Genomic DNA, 18,867 nt, shown 5'->3' on the forward strand with positions numbered 1-18,867 from the left:
TAAAAAAGTTTTGTTTGTTTGTTTGTTTTAAAATGGGAAGTACCAAAATAAATGGACAACAGTCTCTGGACATTCAGTAACAAAGGGTACAGTTTATGCTAAAGTTTTTCTGTTATTAGATTAAATATTTTTGCCTGGGTAGATTGATTTATCATTTGTGAGACCTTTATTGGTGAAAAAGCAACTTGCACTTCCGCCTATAGCCGGAAGGAGCGTCACCAAATTTCAAACCTGTCTGGCGGTTGTTCGGTGTGTTTATTTATTGTATTTCTTATTGTTGTGGTTCGTGCATGTTTAATTGTTTCAAACTTATGAAACGTTATGTTAGTTTTTTAACAAATGTAAAACAATGTGAGAGGTGTAGCTTAACTGAATTAACTTTTTTGTGTCATTATATATTAAATAGCAAGCTAAGCAGTTTTGTTTTGCTAACGTTTGCTAGGAGTCACTGGTGTTGATTAGACGCTCGTGCAGCTGAGTGACTGATTGGGATGTTTTATTGGATATTTACTGAATGAGAATTTTAGTTGATATATGTATTTATTTCCATGCTAGCCTCTCTGAATGTAGCCAGCCAGCCACAATAGTTCACATGGATACGTCGACACGCTTTTTCGCCAAGTTGCGGAGTCTGGCTGTGTTCTTAGACACCGAGAGAACCAACCTGGAACACACCGCCAGCCAAAACCTGCACCAGGACGATGGTACCTCATATTGGTTCTCATTTAGATGCTTCATATGGACCTCATGTTTAGGAGTTCATATTCTCTCCTGTCCTACACATTTGATTGTTTTTTTTTTTTCAGCCCTTTCTGAGTTGAAGTAGGTGTGTTAGAGCAGGGAAAACACTCAAATGTGCACGACAGGGGTACTCCAGGACCAGGGTTGGGAACCTGTGATGTAGACTAATAGATGTTTATGATGTGCCTTATTATTTTTCAAATAATATAGTTTAGAGCTTTATCATCATCATCAGATGTTTTTGATTTACTGACTTGTTTAGATGATACAGAAAGTGGTGCAGTCCAAGCACTACATGAGCTCCATTCTGAAGTTAGAGGACTTAAGGTAAGTAGCTGAGTCTTGATGGTTAGATTTTAGTTTGCTCAGGGTTCTGGCTCTGTCGGAGACTGACATGAAGTAAACAATTTGCAGAAACAGGTTCAAAAACAAGTGGCATCTCAGGAGGATGGGAGTACTGAGCTGAGGAGGTTCATTAAAGCCTGCATGGTGCTGAAACAGCGGACTACAGAGGACATCGAAAGAATTCAGAGACATTATGAAAAATATGGCTACAAACCACAGAAAGCTTCCCTGAAGTCAGGTGTGTTTTGATACATTGTAGTATTTTCAATATAACCTAATGGCTCTGATCTTAACCCTTTAAATACTCATCATCGTTATTATTATTTATGATCATTATTCTCCGATAAATACCTCTACCATATATGTGCACTTTCTAGACACTAACTAATCTGTTGTGCTGCATCAGCCCTAGTCTGCAATACATAAGCAACACACTGTGCATATAAAATTTAGGCACTGACAGGGTAGTGTTTGTGGTGTGTATCAGGTACAGCAGTCTATAATTTGTGTTAATTACCCTCTAGCTGTTTATTGGTGATCAGTTTTTGATCAGAGATCCTTGGATTACTTTTGGCTGGATGTTTTCGTTTTGCACCGTTTTTCATCCCAGCAGCTGACGTTTTTAAAAATCCCAGGAATGCTGCTCTGACATTTGTGCATACCTGTAATACACACACATCACCTACCATGTCTGGGGCATGGCTGAGAAATGTCCGCTACACTAATAATATCTGGCCGTTGCTAGTCCCATGGTGGTCCATTTCCAGACAAACTGCAAAGAAACAAGTGGGCTACAATCAGTAAATAGTGTCCAGAATTAATAGTGCTCTTCGTTAAAATGAGCAGTCCAGTGTATAAAATAAAGTGGTGGGGGGGTTGATTTGTTTTTGTTTTTTTAATAAAAATGAAACTATTTTTCTTCTAAGAAGAAACATTCTCAAGCAATAATCATGGTTCTTCCCAAGGAGGGGAAAGATAAAGAATTCTGTGAAAATTATAGGCCAATATCAATATTAAATTGTGACTATAAGATATATACAACCATCCTAGCTAAGAGACTTGAAACGTTCATGACAGAACTAATTAATGATCAATGTGGCTTTATTAAGGGGCGCCAAACACAAGATAATATAAGGAGGACTTTACACATAATTGAAGAAGTTACAAAAAGGGGAGAAAGTGCACTGCTGCTCAGCTTAGATGCAGAAAAAGCTTTCGATAGCATTAGTTGGAAATTTTTATATCTTAGTTTAGAAAGATTCGGTTTCAATACGGACTCATCTCATTCATCTCATCTCATTATCTCTAGCCGCTTTATCCTTCTACAGCAGGGGTTCTCAACCTTTTGCAACCTGGGCCCCACCAAAGCTGGTTCATTGCAGTTGGGGGCCCCTCTTCTCGCCCCGCCCCCATCCCCCCCCAACACACTCACCCGCAGTGACGCCACCCGACCTACAGCACCTTATATTGATAGATAGATAGATAGATAGATAGATAGATAGATAGATAGATAGATAGCCCTGGGCTAGATTATTATTATTATTATTATTATTATTATCATTATTATTATTATTATTAGTAGTAGTAGTAGTAGCAGTAGCAGCAGTAGTAGCATTATCCATTCCATAGAAATACATAGGCCTATTATCATTATTAGGCTATTGTTATAATTGGCAGTAGCACCACATTTCTAATCTGCTTTCGGGCATTATTATTATTATTATTATTATTGCCTATTATCATTACTAAGCTGTTGGCAGTAGTACAAGACTTATGTTCTTTCAGGCATTATTATTATTATTAGGCCTATTATTATTATTATTATTATTATTGCTGTTGTTGGTTGTTGTTATTATTATTATTATTATTATTATTATGCTATTATTATTAATAGGCATTATTATTATTATTATTATTATTATTATTATTAGTGTTTTTATTAGGTATTTTATTAGGCTTATCATTAGCTGGCTATTGATATCATTGGGAATTGGGACCAGGCGTGAATTTAGGTTTTACTTTTAACTGTGCCTTTGTGATCTGCATTTGCGTTAATGCGAGACCTGAGCCTGCTTTGCCTTACAAAGATCCTTGATTCTTGGCGAAATGTTTGACAAGCACAGTCTCAAGTCATCCTCAATTTGCGCACGATTGCGATATTTCGTTTTGAGCGCAGTCATTTTTGAAAATCCTGCCTCACACAAGTAGGTCGATGCGAATGGGATGAGCAGTTTCAAGGCTACGTCACACAGTTGCGGGTACTCCTGCATCAATGCTGCCCAGAATGTCGAAAGAGGGCATGAGGTGAAGACTGCCTTAAGTCTACTGTCACTCTTCAGCTCAATAAGCTGTTCCTGCATGTCAACTGGAAGTTCGTCAGCAGTACACACAAATGGATCTCGAACCCACGCAAAAGAGCGATAATCCTCTGTGAAGTATGCCGCAAACTGTTTTCTCAATTACCGACAGGTGCTCTGACGCTGCTTGAAAGACAGATGAGAAATCGTGGGAAGTGCCTGCATTACTGATAAAGTCTGCAAGGCTTGGGAACATATCACAGTTCCCCCGACTGATGCGGCCACACACACAAGATTTTATGATAGATTGATGATAGATTTTATAATAGTATTGATTTGTATGTAATAGTCCAATGTCCTGCATTTTGACATGGGTAAATGTGTTGCATCTGCTTAGCTACTATAGCCTGTTAGCCCCAGATTTTTTTTTTCCTCCATACATGAAGCCTACTCGCGACCCCCCTGGAGTACCTCCGCGCCCCACCAGGGGGGCGCGCCCCCCCGGTTGAGAACCACTGTTCTACAGGGTCGCAGGCAAGCTGGAGCCTATCCCAGCTGACTACGGGCGAAAGGCGGGGTACACCCTGGACAAGTCGCCAGGTCATCACAGGGCTGACACATAGACACAGACAACCATTCACACTCACATTCACACCTACGCTCAATTTAGAGTCACCAGTTAACCTAACCTGCATGTCTTTGGACTGTGGGGGAAACCGGAGCACCCGGAGGAAACCCACGCGGACACGGGGAGAACATGCAAACTCCACACAGAAAGGCCCTCGCCGGCCCCGGGGCTCGAACCCAGGACCTTCTTGCTGTGAGGCGACAGCGCTAACCACTACACCACCGTGCCGCCCAATACGGACTCAGTAAACATAATTAAAACATTTTATCAAGACCCGAAAGCTAGAATTAAAATAAATGGCAGTCTCACTGACTGGTTTAAATTGGAAAGATCTACTAGACAGGGCTGTTACCACCAACTCTCTTTGCGATTTTCATAGAGTCTTTGGCCCAGGCAATAAGAGAAGATGAAGGTATAGCAGGGATAGAAGTAAAGGGTACGGAACATAAAATCAGGCTATTTGCAGATGTTATGATTAGTCTAAAACAACCAGATGTCTGTCTTCCAAGACTTATGGAAAGACTGGATTCATTTCATTACTTGTCAGGTTATAAACTTAATGTGACCAAAACACAGGTGCTACCCATAAACTATGCCCCACCCCTAGCCATTCAACAAACATGTATATAAATTCAAGTGGAAAGCAAAAACAATAAAATATCTAGGTGTAAGTATTAGTAGAAACTTAACACAACTGTACAAAATTAATTATGGGAGTCTAAATCAAGAAATTCAAAAAGATATGGATAGATGGTTGACACTAACATTGGATTTTAGTTCCAGAATAGAAATCATAAAGATGAATGTCTTACCATGAATCTTATATTTATTTCAATCATTACCAATAGAAATCCCCACATCACAATTCAAAGAATGGAATAAAAAAAAAAATCTCATGTTTCATTTGGGGGGGGGAGGCCAAGGATAAAATTTACAACTCTTCAGATTCCCAAGGACAGAGGTGGGTTAGCTCTACCAAACCTTTTAGAATATTATGCTGCACAGATTCTACCTTTGGTATTGGTGTGACCCTGAGTATACCGCAAGGTGGAAAGATATTGAATTAAAAAGAGAGGTCATATTCCTGTGTCATATTCAGAGTATGATTGCTAACAGGGACATGTTTAAAAAATATAAGGCTATGCTTGAGCCAATTACTAGATTCACTCTGGAAATTTGGTTTATAGTGGTTTGGAAACACAATTTAGAAAGGGAAATAAAAATTCTGAGTGATCCTAAATTTAAACCAGGGGCAATGGATAGCAATTACGATCAATAGATAAATAAGGGAATTACAGCAATATGCACAATAATTGATCGGGGCAAAGTTAAATGCTTTCAAAAACTGAAGAGGGAATTTGGACTGGAAGATTGTGACCAGTTTAGATATTATCAATTTAGAGACTTCTTTGAGAATGAAATAAAGCCAGATCTTCCGCAGGAGTTGAATCAAGTAACAATAACAGTGTGTAAGGCATATAGAAACAGTGCTGGGAAAGTGGTTTCAACACTGATGTCGAAGATATTTTAATATTATTTTTAAGATCATGTATCCCACTGGCACTGCATTGTGTTCTGTATTGTTCTATAATGAAAATAAAAATTTGAGTCATAAAAAAAAAGAAGAAACATTCTCAATAGAACCACTCTTTAAAATTATAATAATTTCCCCTCAGAAATATGTGGTCAGAAATGCTTTTAATAAATGCCAATAAATTATCCATCTTGGCAAACTTTGTCAATCCATTTTTACCTTGAACCAAGCATCATTAGAACTACTGTGTTGTGGTCAGGTGAGATATATACTGCATGCGAGGAGGGAAAGAAATTCATACCTACTGTAAAATATGGCAGTGATGCTTTGCGGTTGTTTTGTGACTGGTGGTTGAGAGTATTTTATGAAGATACAGTGGGGCAAAAAAGTATTTAGTCAGTCACCAATTGTGCAAGTTCTCCCACTTAAAAAGATGAGAGGCCTGTAATTTTCATCATAGGTATACCTCAACTATGAGAGACAGAATGAGAAAAATCCAGAAAATCACATTGTCTGATTTTTAAATAATTTATTTGCAAATTATGGTGGAAAATAAGTATTTGGTCAATAACAAAAGTTCATCTCAATACTTTGTTATATACCCTTTGTTGGCAATGACAGAGGTCAAACGTTTTCTGTAAGTCTTCACAAGGTTTTCACACACTGTTGCTGGTATTTTGGCCCATTCCTCCATGCAGATCTCCTCTAGAGCAGTGATGTTTTGGGGCTGTCGCTGGGCAACACGGACTTTCAACTCCCTCCAAAGATTTTCTATGGGGTTGAGATCTGGAGACTGGCTAGGCCACTCCAGGACCTTGAAATGCTTCTTACGAAGCCACTCCTTCGTTGCCCGGGCGGTGTGTTTGGGATCATTGTCATGCTGAAAGACCCAGCCACGTTTCATGCAATGCCCTTGCTGATGGAAGGAGGTTTTCACTCAAAATCTCATGATACATGGCCTCATTCATTCTTTCCTTTACACGGATCAGTCGTCCTGGTCCCTTTGCAGAAAAACAGCCCCAAAGCATGATGTTTCCACCCCCATGCTTCACAGTAGGTATGGTGTTCTTTGGATGCAACTCAGGATTATTTCTCCTCCAAACACGACAAGTTGAGTTTTTACCAAAAAGTTCTATTTTGGTTTCATCTGACCATATGACATTCTCCCAATCCTCTTCTGGATCATCCAAATGCTCTCTAGCAAACTTCAGACGGGCCTGGACATGTACTGGCTTAAGCAGGGGGACGCGTCTGGCACTGCAGGATTTGAGTCCCTAGCGGCGTAGTGTGTTACTGATGGTAGCCTTTGTTACTTTGGTCCCAGCTCTCTGCAGGTCATTCACTAGGTCCCCCCGTGTGGTTCTGGGATTTTTGCTCACCGTTCTTGTGATCATTTTGACCCCACGGGGTGAGATCTTGCGTGGAGCCCCAGATCGAGGGAGATTATCAGTGGTCTTATATGTCTTCCATTTTCTAATAATTGCTCCCACAGTTGATTTCTTCACACCAAGCTGCTTACCTATTGCAGATTCAGTCTTCCCAGCCTGGTGCAGGTCTACAATTTTGTTTCTGGTGTCCTTTGACAGCTCTTTGGTCTTGGCCATAGTGGAGTTTGGAGTGTGACTGTTTGAGGTTGTGGACAGGTGTCTTTTATACTGATAACGAGTTCAAACAGGTGCCATTAATCCAGGTAACGAGTGGAGGACAGAGGAGCCTCTTAAAGAAGTTGTTACAGGTCTGTGAGAGCCAGAAATCTTGCTCGTTTGTAGGTGACCAAATACTTATTTTACCGAGGAATTTACCAATTAATTCATTAAAAATCCTACAATGTGATTTCCTGGATTCTTTCCCCCCATTCTGTCTCTCATAGTTGAAGTGTACCTATGATGAAAATTACAGGCCTCTCTCATCTTTTTAAGTGGGAGAACTTGCACAATTGGTGGCTGACTAAATACTTTTTTGCCCCACTGTAGATGGCATTGTGGATTCTGCTAGATATCAGGATATTTTAGCCTAAAATCTGGTTGCTTCTGCCAGGAGTTTTCGACTTGGCCAGAGCTAGAACTTTCAACAAGCTGATGAACCAAGCATACTTCCAAATTAACACCGAAATTGTGAAAGACACCGGCATCGATTTTCAAAGGTGTCCATAAGTTTGTAGAAAAAAAATGTTTGATTTATAACAAGGTTTAATAACGTGATTGAATGTCTGTCTGTTTGAGTTCAAAATATAAATTATTGCACGTTATTCTTTTTATATAGTAATTTTGGATAATTTCAGGCAAGGTGCCAGTACTTATGGAGTGCACCTGCAGAATGCTCGATATGGTAGGCTTACTTGATGAAATTGCCACACTGTGTAGGTGCACTTATTAAACTGGCAACCAAGTGTAAAAGTCTTGCATGCATGTATTTTATCTTGTTTTCTAGAAGTGAATTGTAAAGGTGAGGCAGATGGGAGTTCTTCTGTAGATGATGAGCCATCTGAGGAGATAACGAGAGATAAAGAGGAGTCAGTTGATGCTCCAGAATATAAAACACCTGAGAAGATGCCACCTCCAGCTGTTGACCCAACACGCACTCCACAGCTCTCGGATTATGGCCTGTCTGTGCTCCACCTGCAGATGGTGCTTGGCAATTCAGAAATGCCTCAAGAAGTAGCACCTGTTCCAGCTGTGACTCTCACGCCGCCATCGCTTCACATGACCACGCATGAATTCGAGCCAAAGACACCCAAGTGCTCTCTGAGTATGGACGAGGAGGCCCTAACCCCTCGACTGGAAAACTTTGGCATCACAGAAAGCACAATGTGTTTTAATAATGATTTCACTATGGACCTGTTTCGCAAGAAACCACCAAAAGACAGGCCGAGTAACAGGTAGAGCACATCCGTAGTCTCCGAAAGAATGTGTGCATGTACAGTACCAGTTAAAAGTTGGGATACACATTCTAATTCAATAATTGTTGTTTTTTATGTTAATTAGAAAACACTTCATGTATTAAAGTAATGATGGATGTCATTTCTCCGCGGTTATTGGCATAATACGGATTACTACAGTTGTGGAATAGGACTATTTACTGTATTTTTATTATTTACTGTTTTATTTCAAGCACATTAAGAAGGCAAGAAATTGCACTGATTAACTTTTGATGAGATGCCTGTTAATTGAAAAGCATTCCAGGTGACTGCCTCATGAAGCTGGTTAAGATAATGCTAATAGTGTACAAAGTGTCAAGGTAAACGCTGGCTACTTTGAAGAATCTAAAATATGAAACATTTTTCGTTTTCTTAACGCTTTTTTGTTTACCACGTAATTCCATATGTTATTTCATAGATTTGATGTCTTCAGTATTGTTGTACAATGCAGAAAATGGTCAAAATACTGAAACGCCTATGAATGAGTAGGTGTGTCCAAACGTTTGACTGGTGCTGTAGAATTAAGTGAATTATATGTGATATTACGTAGAATATGACTGTAATGTGTGTGTGTTTTTACAAGCAAAACGCAAGAGACTGCCCAGACATCACCACACAGCCTGCCTACAGCTCCATCTTGTGGCCCTCTTGGGAGACTTTCTTCTGGTAAAGATTTTATTCTTGTGCTTTTCATCTTTTTGACACGATTTTCTATGTAATTTTCTCATCTCATTATCTCTAGCCGCTTTATCCTGTCCTACAGGGTCGCAGGCAAGCTGGAGTCTATCCCAGCTGACTACGGGCGAAAGGCGGGGTACACCCTGGACAAGTCGCCAGGTCATCACAGGGCTGACACATAGATACAGACAACCATTCACACTCACACTCACACCTACGGTTAATTTAGAGTCACCAGTTAACCTAACCTGCATGTCTTTGGACTGTGGGGGAAACCGGAGCACCTGGAGGAAACCCACGCGGACACGGGGCGAACATGCAAACTCCACACAGAAAGGCCCTCGCCGGCCACGGGGCTCGAACCCGGACCTTCTTGCTGTGAGGCGACAGCGCTAACCACTACACCACCGAGCCGCCCCTATGTAATTTTAAAAAATCAATTAATATTTTAGACATTGTATGTTTAACTTACCTGCATTTTGTGAGAATGAAAACCTTCATTATGCAGTCTTCCCCATTTAACTTTGAACTTTACCCCAATGTGCTACTCCTTTTTCTATTTGGCTATCCAATTCAGAATACATGATTTTGAATTTTTTTTTTTTTAAATAGTTTGGTAGTTTTATTGTGAAAGATCAAGACCACACAGGTTTGTTTGTCCTGTATGTGATTTAGTTTTAGGCAGAATCAACAAGTTGACCCTTAATTATTCCTGTTTTTGGTTGGACAGACAGCATGGAGTCCCCAGAGGTGCCTGTGTTTTCTACTCTGGAGATCAAGATGAATAAACAACCGGATCAGTCATGTGATCTGCCAAATGGAGTGAGTGACTCTGAGTCCCCGTCTCGGCTTGGTGCTGCTGCGGCTGCTACACCTGAACTCCCTACGTTTGAGACGCCATACATCAGCAAGCTCGTCAGTGCCAGAAAGGTTTGTGCCATGGAATTAAAGATTTGATTCCTGATCAATGAATATTCTGGGATAGGTGGGCGCTGTACAAGTTAGACATGTTAACTAATAACTGTAGACCCTTGATGAATGTGTTTGTATTAAACAATGTTACATCATACAGATGATAAATCCACTGACTACTGTACCTCTCAGGAAACCAAACAGAACGAAGGGGAGGGTCTCCCAGGCTCACTGAAAAGCACATCCTGCCCTGCTGAAGGCCTATCTGTTGGAGAGATTCCACAAATGCCAGTCAGCCTTTCTCAGATGGAGGAGACCACACCTGAAATGCCAAGACTACAGTCCTTTTTTAGCAGCACTTTACCTTGTGTAAGTAGATACTAGGGCTGCACGATATCAGAAAAATATGCGATATTCGATAACATGACTGAATATCTCAATATCGATATGTATCACGATAATTAAATATATAATGTTTTTCTTACCTCTACTCGCCGTTCTGCCCTGTATCTAGCATTTAAAAAAAACACCCAGTGCATCGCTTCCATTCCAACATTATTTTTTATTGGAAAAACATGGCTACACCTGCAATGGTGTCCATCAATCATCTTTAAATCTCTTAATTTTTGTGAGCGCAGCAGAAAATGTCTTAAGTTGAAGTAAACAAAAAACTGAAAACTACATTACATTAACATAAAGCATTCAAAATGACAATTTCAGCGGCTCCCGGGAGATGAAGGTGAGCGACACAGATTCACCATAAACTCAAACACAATCTGTTAATAACACATGCGGGTGAGAGAGCAGTGGTGTGTGTGTGTGTGTGTGTGAGAGAGAGAGAGCGGTAGCGTGTGTGTGAGAGAGAGAGAGCGGTAGCGTGTGTGAGTGAGCGAGCGAGCGGTAGTGTGTGTGAGTGAGCGAGCGGTAGTGTGTGTGAGAGAGTGAGAGCGGTAGTGTGTGAGAGTGAGAGGTAGTGTGTGTGTGTGAGGGAGAGCGCGGTTTTATGTTTTTATGCTGCTGTACAGCAGTGTTTGTCCCAGTGAGCCGCCCCACCACTGTTTTACAGGTACATGTCTTGCAAAGTACCTGAGTTTGCAGTACATCACCCCTCCTGAATCCAAAGTACTTCCAAATAGCAGACGTGCATTTTTTTTTTTTTTTGGAAACCAGTTCCTCCTCACACAAGTTTGTCTCACCACACTTGCTCCCGCCTTCCGCCATCACCACGAGGCTTTTACTTGTTTTGCAATAGGGGGCGGAGTTATCCCGCGGCACTTGTTGACATTCAAATGTGATTGGACAGCACAGAAAAATGTGCCTTTTATCGAAATTTAAGTAATTTTTGCGGTATGTGTATCGCAAACTATGATATCGCGATATCGATACTTTTTCGATATATTGTGCAGCCCTAGTAGATACCTATCTGTTTTTCAGAATTTTTTACACCGTTGAACCCTAAAATGAAGACAGTCTGATATAACCCATGATTGGTCTGTTACTTTATGGAATAAAGGTAGGAGCAGGTATTCAGTCAGCAGTGACTGAGCCTCGAGGTCCTCTGCTACAAGCTGATGAACACACTCAGGATTGGTGTCTGGCCACACCACGCATCCGCATGGAGTTTGATGTTGAGCCGCGCACCCCTGAGATGCCTGATATGAGCTCCATCACACAGGATATCTTTAAAGTGAGATATTACCAGATAAATTGTCTTTTTATTTATTTAAATCTTGGATTACTCTAAACAGCCACATTTATCCTAATAATAGGTTCAATGCAAACAAGTATTTCAGAAACAAATCACGAGTCTAGTTGAACTGGGTTTCATCCAATATTTGAAATGGTTTAAAAAAAATAATAATGGTAAAATAAATTTAAAAGCAAATATGTAATGAATTTGAAGCTGATCATGGCTGTTTGTGCAATTTAAAGCATAGATGAAATAATTTTAAACGTTGTTGGCTAAACTTCAGTGGCTCTTGCCTGCATGTGAACTAATATATTTTCTTTACTCTTGAAGCTTGTGGCTCAAACTAATAATAAACAACCCACCACTACATCAGTACACGCAAGCTCAAAGGCTAGTTTGAATACACTGGCCCCTGGGAAGGAGAACAGGTAAGACTGTTTTTCTATTTTAACGCATGATAATTCTTTGTATGCGAATAATATTTTTCATGACAGCTTTGTAGATTTAATTTAAATAAATTGTATACTGTGCATTATTGTGATTAAGCAGTTTCAGTGGATTTTTATGGCATTTGATGCCCAGGTGGGGATAAAAAACATGTGATGCATATGATGAGGTGAATCGAAGGTGAATGCTAGTGTGCAACAAAATGATTTCTAAAATGGAAGTATAACTGACAAATGTGCCCCATGTTAAACGCTTCTTATGAAAATTGTCCTTTTACTCAAGGGCCCTGCGGTGGTACTCCTTAAACTTGCAACCTTCTGATCATTAGCTCGTCTTATTAATTTTTCAGGTGCAGACTTTAATTCAGTTGAGAGAACCTTCTCAACACTTCTGATCTCTGGCTTGTCCACTTAATTTTGTAGAGATTTGAATTAGATTGAGAACCTACTCAACTTTTCTGCTTCAACTGTCATGACAGAACTCAAATTGTTGCTCAAGTGTCTGAAAAAGAGTATCATGGGCTGGCATCTTACATGAAACAGATCCCCCTCACCAGTCTCAACTTGGCACTCAACAAAGTCAACCAAGTACTTGAGGAGCGGCGCACAGGTCGGTAAATGTTCGGCCTTGCATTCACAATTTACTACTGTCATGGCCTATCAGTTTTAATTTAAAGGGCTGATGACACGAACATGACTCTATGCAATTTCTTAAATAAACTATACAACATGGCAAACATGTTAGATTTCTGTTATAATTACGTGAAAAGAAGCTGTTGTTACGCAAATATCCAACTTTTAATTGCACAGCGCAAGAAAACTGGGTCCGTGGCTCGTGGCCATGTTGTGACGTCAGCGGAAGAACACGCTGCGGTTCACTGGCTGTTCTACTCTGGTTCTACTCAATGGAAATGGCGCATGAAAACGCCGGTGAACTCTCTAGTGCTAGCTCTTCCTCTTCTGGGAGTCTAGAATTGTGTTGATCTCTTCCGAATAGAATCTATGATAGCCTACCCTCTTTACCCTTTGCCTCTCGCTGCTAGGCGGCAGTTACATGAAAGCTGCAAGCTTTCACAAGCAAATACATGACTGATATCACGCCGACTTTGATTACATTTATGATTATCATGTAGAATCTATAGCTCTACGTACCTTTATCTTATGTCGTTTCACAACACATGTTCTGACAGGAGGACTGTCTTTGGATCCGGCATAGCTACTAGTAGACCCCCTCCGGAATACTGGCAGTGTTGCCAGATTGGGAGGTTTCCTGCCCAGTTGGGCGGTTTCAAGTGCATTTTGGTGGGTTTTGAACATATTTTGGGCTGGAAAACTTCAGCAGTATCTGGCAACAGATACTGCTGACGTTTTTCAGCCCAAAATATGTTCAAAATGCACTTGAAACCGCCCAACTGGGCGGGAAACCTCCCAATCTGGCAACACTGTGTAGGCACTGCTGATGGTAGTAACACACGTTTGTGCTGAACTGAACACCCAAGAGATTCTTTTAAGCTGGGAAGGGTGTCAAAACAATCCAAATCGAAGTGTTCAGAGCACAGGACGGATGTTGGTGAGGGCTCCCACTTGTCACGAGTGCACCTGACTTGCTTCACCCACTTCGCATGCAGCTTGGGATCTCTGGGAAACTTGAATAAACTTACCCCATCCTTGTGGGTTTTGGAGCAAAAGCCGGCAACACAACGTGAAGGCATAATAACTATATATATAATAATGTCTAATAAAAATACTAATAATGATAAACTGAACACCTGTCGCATCAACAACAAACTGGTAAGTGAGGAGGAAGATTCTTTCGCTGACGTCATATAGCTCCTCCTCTTTCGTCTCCTGGGTGCTGCAGCCCCGTCAAATTTGCCCAAATAGCCGCGTTTTTTATCATAACTTGTAAAATAGGCGCCTTCGTGAATTAATATATGGATCATCGGGAATTACTTTGTTATAAAACATCGCCAAAGATGTCAAAAACGTGTCATCAGCACTTTAAACTGATAATTATGTATCAATCATTTTTAATGTATCTTCCTGATAGATGGTGAGACAAACTCTGAAGAATTTCATATTGAAGATTTGAGGAAGATCTTGGACGTGGGGCCTCAGGCTCCCATGTACGTTTTGTGTTTTGTTGAGCTGAAAAGGTTGGAGAATGTACAGGGATTTGGAAGAAATGCAACGTTTAAGATCCTAACCAAGACATAAAGACATGGTTATGTATTTAAGATGTTGGTTTCTGTACATACATACAGATTTCTTTTGCAGGATGTTGCACACAGATTGGGTTTGTGATCTGGCAACACGCTTTGTCACATAAACAGACTATGATGCAGAATTCTCATATCCACAATGACACCCCATCCAAATGTTTTTCTGCTTCAGTACCAGATGTTCATCTCATTATCTCTAGCCGCTTTATCCTGTTCTACAGGGTCGCAGGCAAGCTGGAGCCTATCCCAGCTGACTACGGGCGAAAGCCGGGGTACACCCTGGACAAGTCGCCAGGCCATCACAGGGCTGACACATAGACACAGACAACCATTCACACCTACGGTCAATTTAGAGTCACCAGTTAACCTAACCTGCATGTCTTTGGACTGTGGGGGAAACCGGAGCACCCGGAGGAAACCCACGCGGTACCAGATGTTGTAGTTTTCAGTTACTTGAAGCATATTATGTATTAAATGTAAATTTTGCTGATAATAAATTTTTGTATAACTTTGGGCCCCCTTAGATGTTTATTATTATTTAATCACTTATATTAACATGAGCGATAGGTTTGTAACAGCTCATTCACAGGGATTTTTAGGGTGAATGCTCCATATAATCCAAGGCTGAACACAGCCAATCCATTTTACTGTACCAAGCAAGCGAAGGAGGATCTTTTTTTGCTCCCTGATTTATTTATTAAAATATTGGCCGTTGGTCTACTGCCTTTAGTTTTCAGTCTCTCTTTAAGGATGAGCATCAAGACTCCCATGGATTAAAGTTTTCCGTCGCTACGACGGATTTCCGTCAACTGAGAGCGCTAAAGGTCAATAATGAGAGTGATGCAGATCCGAGGAAGAAAAAAATGGAGTGGGGGGTAGGCCCATAGGTCTGACACCGATGTGATTTAGAACTTCACCAAACTGCTGTGATTTGCCTGTTGTTGAACCCTTTCTTGTGCTATGTTTGAGTGTATGTAAAGGAATAAGTTGTTGCGCTAGATAGGCATAAATAAATAAATACAGCCTCCGCTACTGTCTAGTCCCGGGGAGGCTCGGCGTAGGCAGCGAATCGCGGTGCTCGGCTTGAGTTTCGTTTCTATCGGCGGCTCCAGACCGACTTTGCACGCTCGTAACTCGGCCAGGGGAGGTCCCAGCCTCCCCAAACTTGGCAGGCAGCGATTCACCCCAAGGTGAGCCGCGGCGCTCCGCACAAAAGGTCAGAAAACAGTGGAAGCGAATACTCCGAAGCTCAAAATTCAGGAAAGTGGCTCCGGTGTCGCAAGTGCGCAAGAACAGTTATTTGAAAGTTAACCTGATGAATTTGCGCGTGCGATTTCATGAAGCACCGGGACAATTGGCATTCGGTGAAAGATTCACACCTCTGACTCATTCTATTCGCGCGCGCCCTCTCGCCCACTGCTGCTTCGTTTTCCCGATTTACACGCGTGTCTGAAGATGGAGTTTTCAGAAATCTCCACTCTGCCCAGAGTTTGCGAAAGTAGCTGTTTTCAGTGACTGAAACCTCCGTATACAGTACCAGTCAAAAGTTTGGAAACACCTTCAAATTCGATGTTTTTATTTTTAAATTTTTTTTCCTACATTGTAAATGAATACTGAAGTCATCCAGACTATGCAGCAACACGTAAGGAATCAGTAAACTTTAAAATGTTAATCAAACCAAAATGTTTTAGATTCTTAAAGTAGGCTCCTTTTGCTTTGATTACAGCTTTGCACACTCTTGACATTCTCTCAATCAGCTTCATGAGGTCATCACTCGAAATGGTTTTCCAACAGTCTTGAAGGAGTTCCCAGAGGTGCCGAGCACTCGTTGGCTGCTTTGCCTTCCCTCTGCGGTCCAACTCATCCCAAACTTTTTCGGACTGACTGACCTTCATTTCTTAAAGTAATGATGGACTGTCGTTTTTCTTTACTTAGTTGCACTGCAAAAAATGGCCTTTCAAAAATAAGAAATAAAAGATGAAAACAAAGCATATTTGCTTGAATCAGGTGAAAAAAATCTGCCAATGGAACTAGTCAAATTTGACTTGGTAAGAGTTCTTAAAGTAAGATGAAAAATCTAACCTGTTTTTAGATGAAATAATTCCAAAAAAAGATTGGGGAACTTATCATGCAAGATCTGATTAACTCAAAATAATCAAAATAGTTCTTATAACAAGATCGTACTTCTTACATTTAGCCATTCAAGTCTTTTTTATTTATTTCATTTTAAGGGTATTTCACTTATATTCATGACAAAGTCTTAGCAGTAAAAACTGAATTTAAGATAAATATACTAATATTAGGATTGTTAAATTCTACAACTAAGCATTGCTAGCTTAAAAGATTCTCCTTTTGTGACCTGTAATTAGTAAAATACTCTAGATATGAGACCAGAGGCTATCTTGAATCAAGTTGACGACACGTGTAGCATTGCAACAAGTTTATTTTTTTTCCCATTTCAACATTCAAACATTAAAACATCTCTTAAGATTCCACTTCCCCAGGACCTCAGGCACCAAAAAAAAAAGTCTACGCATTTTGACTTGCAGTGCTTACACAACGCCAAAGCAACAGTGCATTTTGGGGGCACTGACTATTCATGTGTATGAGGGGTTTACAAGATCAGGCACAAAAAAAAAACCACTGAACTTAACTCACAGCATTCCAAAAAGCCCTCACTAAAACGCCCTCCACTCACTCATAGGCTTTTTGAAGGCACTTGTGTGGTCTAGAGTCTGTACAGCATCTAGAAGGAGCTCACTCTGAATGACTGAGAAAACAGTCGCAGTAAACTTAGGATCTGTAAGGTGGAGTTGAATTGTAATGAAAGATTCAAACATTTCAGTAAAGTTCCTTTATTCCCAAAACAAGCATGCTTTTTTTTTTCTTGAAACAAGATGAACTGCATTTGACAAATGTCCAAAATGTACTTACTTGTTTTAAAAAAAAAAAACTTGTTTTATTTTCAAAGGTGTTCCAAATAAGACTTTTTCAAGACATTTTGTCTATACAACATTTTCAAGATGGACTGTCTAAAAACTAGCCTTTCTAGCTAAATGAGGTTTTGCTTGTTGGGCAATTATGTCTTATAATAAGGGTGGCTAGATGTTTTGACTTGAAAATAGACAAACATCCTAAGATTTTTATTTTTTGCAGTGTGAGTAGTTCTTGGCATAATATGGATTAGAACAGTACTCAAATAGGGCCATTCACTGTATACCAACTCTACCTCTTCACAACACAACTGATGGTCTCAAACACATTAAGAGGTCAAGAAATTAACTGTTGACAAGGCACAGCTGTAAACTGAAAGCCATCCCAGGTGACTACCTCGTAAAGCTGACTGAGAAAATACCAAGATGTGCAAAGCTGTCATCTAAGCAAAAGGTGCTTACTTTGAAGAATCTAAAATATAAAACATATTCTGGTTTGATTAACACTTTTTTTGTTTACCAAATAATTCCATAGATATTTCTTCATAAAGTCGATGACTTTAGTATTAATCTACAATTCAGAAAATTTTAAAATAATGAAAAACCACTGAATTAGAGGCGTTTCCAAACTTTTGACTGGTACTGTAGGTGTGAATGAGAGGTGCAACCGAATAAATAAATATGCGTGTTTTTTTTTTAATCCGGCTACATGTAGGCTATCACTGCGCAAAGCCTCTAATATTGAAATGGTAGTAATATTTGTTAAAATAATAGTAGGCTAATTTCCACATTTAATTGGTAAAATGGCCCAAGGGATGTGATGGGGATGGCCGTTTTTTAAGGGGGATGATTTGAGATTTTTATTTCAGAAGGGGGATGCCTCCCCCCACATCCCCCCCTCAACTCGAGTACTGCATATAAGGCCATATTTCACCTGACATGGGCCCTTCGATTTCCATCACTAGAGCGCGTCAAATTACTTTCGGTTTTGCCAGCGCTTCTTTTAAATGAAGGCACAGATGTGTCAGACATCGACAAAATGGTAAAGAATAAGTGGAGATGGGCTTGGCGAAATGAAATGGATGATAATGGCAAGCTCCTGCTGCTGTGCCAAGGAAAAAGAAACAAAAGCAGGCATCCGGTGTTGCCAAACTAGATGCCTTTGGCTTCACTGCGAAGAAGCAGAAAAAGTGAACTTTCACTTTACTTTTCTTGTTTCCTGGCTTTATTTCAACAGATTTTCCTATTTTTCTTTCTGTTCCACTCTTTTGAAAGCATGGTTCAAGTTCGACTGCACTTGCACTTTTCCCTGAACCACTGTTGTGCATTACTAAAATATTGTTGAAATAAATTTGCACTTTGCGCTGAAAACTTGATGTTTCATCATGAATAGCCAGTAATGACAATGGTCAAGTCTTGCCTTAGCTTTAGTCATTGTTAAAATTATGTAAATGTACTATAAGTAGGGGCCGAGGGGATAATGGACAACACGGCGTTTAAAATTTGACGCATCGCTGACGTGGT

At 40.3% G+C, this 18,867-nt stretch overlaps 1 protein-coding gene across 3 annotated transcripts; it reads left to right on the forward strand.

The window, feature by feature from the left end:
• Positions 1 to 206: 206 nt before the first annotated feature.
• On the forward strand, positions 207 to 14,923 carry ska3 (spindle and kinetochore associated complex subunit 3). Of its 3 annotated transcripts, XM_060929594.1 has the most exons (12): positions 207 to 249; positions 556 to 704; positions 1,004 to 1,068; positions 1,156 to 1,324; positions 7,976 to 8,423; positions 9,046 to 9,128; positions 9,871 to 10,070; positions 10,245 to 10,421; positions 11,566 to 11,739; positions 12,073 to 12,170; positions 12,668 to 12,798; positions 14,239 to 14,923. In XM_060929594.1, exons 2-12 carry the CDS (start codon positions 593 to 595, stop codon positions 14,403 to 14,405), a joined length of 1,824 nt encoding a protein of 607 aa, XP_060785577.1. In that variant the 5' UTR covers positions 207 to 249; positions 556 to 592; the 3' UTR covers positions 14,406 to 14,923. The 3 variants fall into 3 exon arrangements, with proteins under 3 accessions (XP_060785577.1, XP_060785578.1, XP_060785579.1); XM_060929595.1 differs by lacking the exon at positions 14,239 to 14,923 and having other exon boundaries at positions 12,612 to 12,759; XM_060929596.1 differs by lacking the exons at positions 12,668 to 12,798; positions 14,239 to 14,923 and adding an exon at positions 12,539 to 12,612.
• The last annotated feature ends 3,944 nt before the right edge of the window (positions 14,924 to 18,867 follow it).

This window comes from Neoarius graeffei, chromosome 9 (genome assembly GCF_027579695.1).
Source record: "Neoarius graeffei isolate fNeoGra1 chromosome 9, fNeoGra1.pri, whole genome shotgun sequence".
Classification (NCBI taxonomy): domain Eukaryota; kingdom Metazoa; phylum Chordata; class Actinopteri; order Siluriformes; family Ariidae; genus Neoarius; species Neoarius graeffei.

Excerpts from the sequence above, each read along its gene's own strand:
- ska3 (XM_060929594.1), top strand. The coding sequence starts at position 593 with ATGGATACGTCGACACGCTTTTTCGCCAAGTTGCGGAGTCTGGCTGTG. Across the intron at positions 8,424-9,045 it reads AAAGACAGGCCGAGTAACAG|CAAAACGCAAGAGACTGCCC; the intron begins GTAGAGCACATC and ends TGTTTTTACAAG. Across the intron at positions 9,129-9,870 it reads TCTTGGGAGACTTTCTTCTG|ACAGCATGGAGTCCCCAGAG; the intron begins GTAAAGATTTTA and ends TTGGTTGGACAG.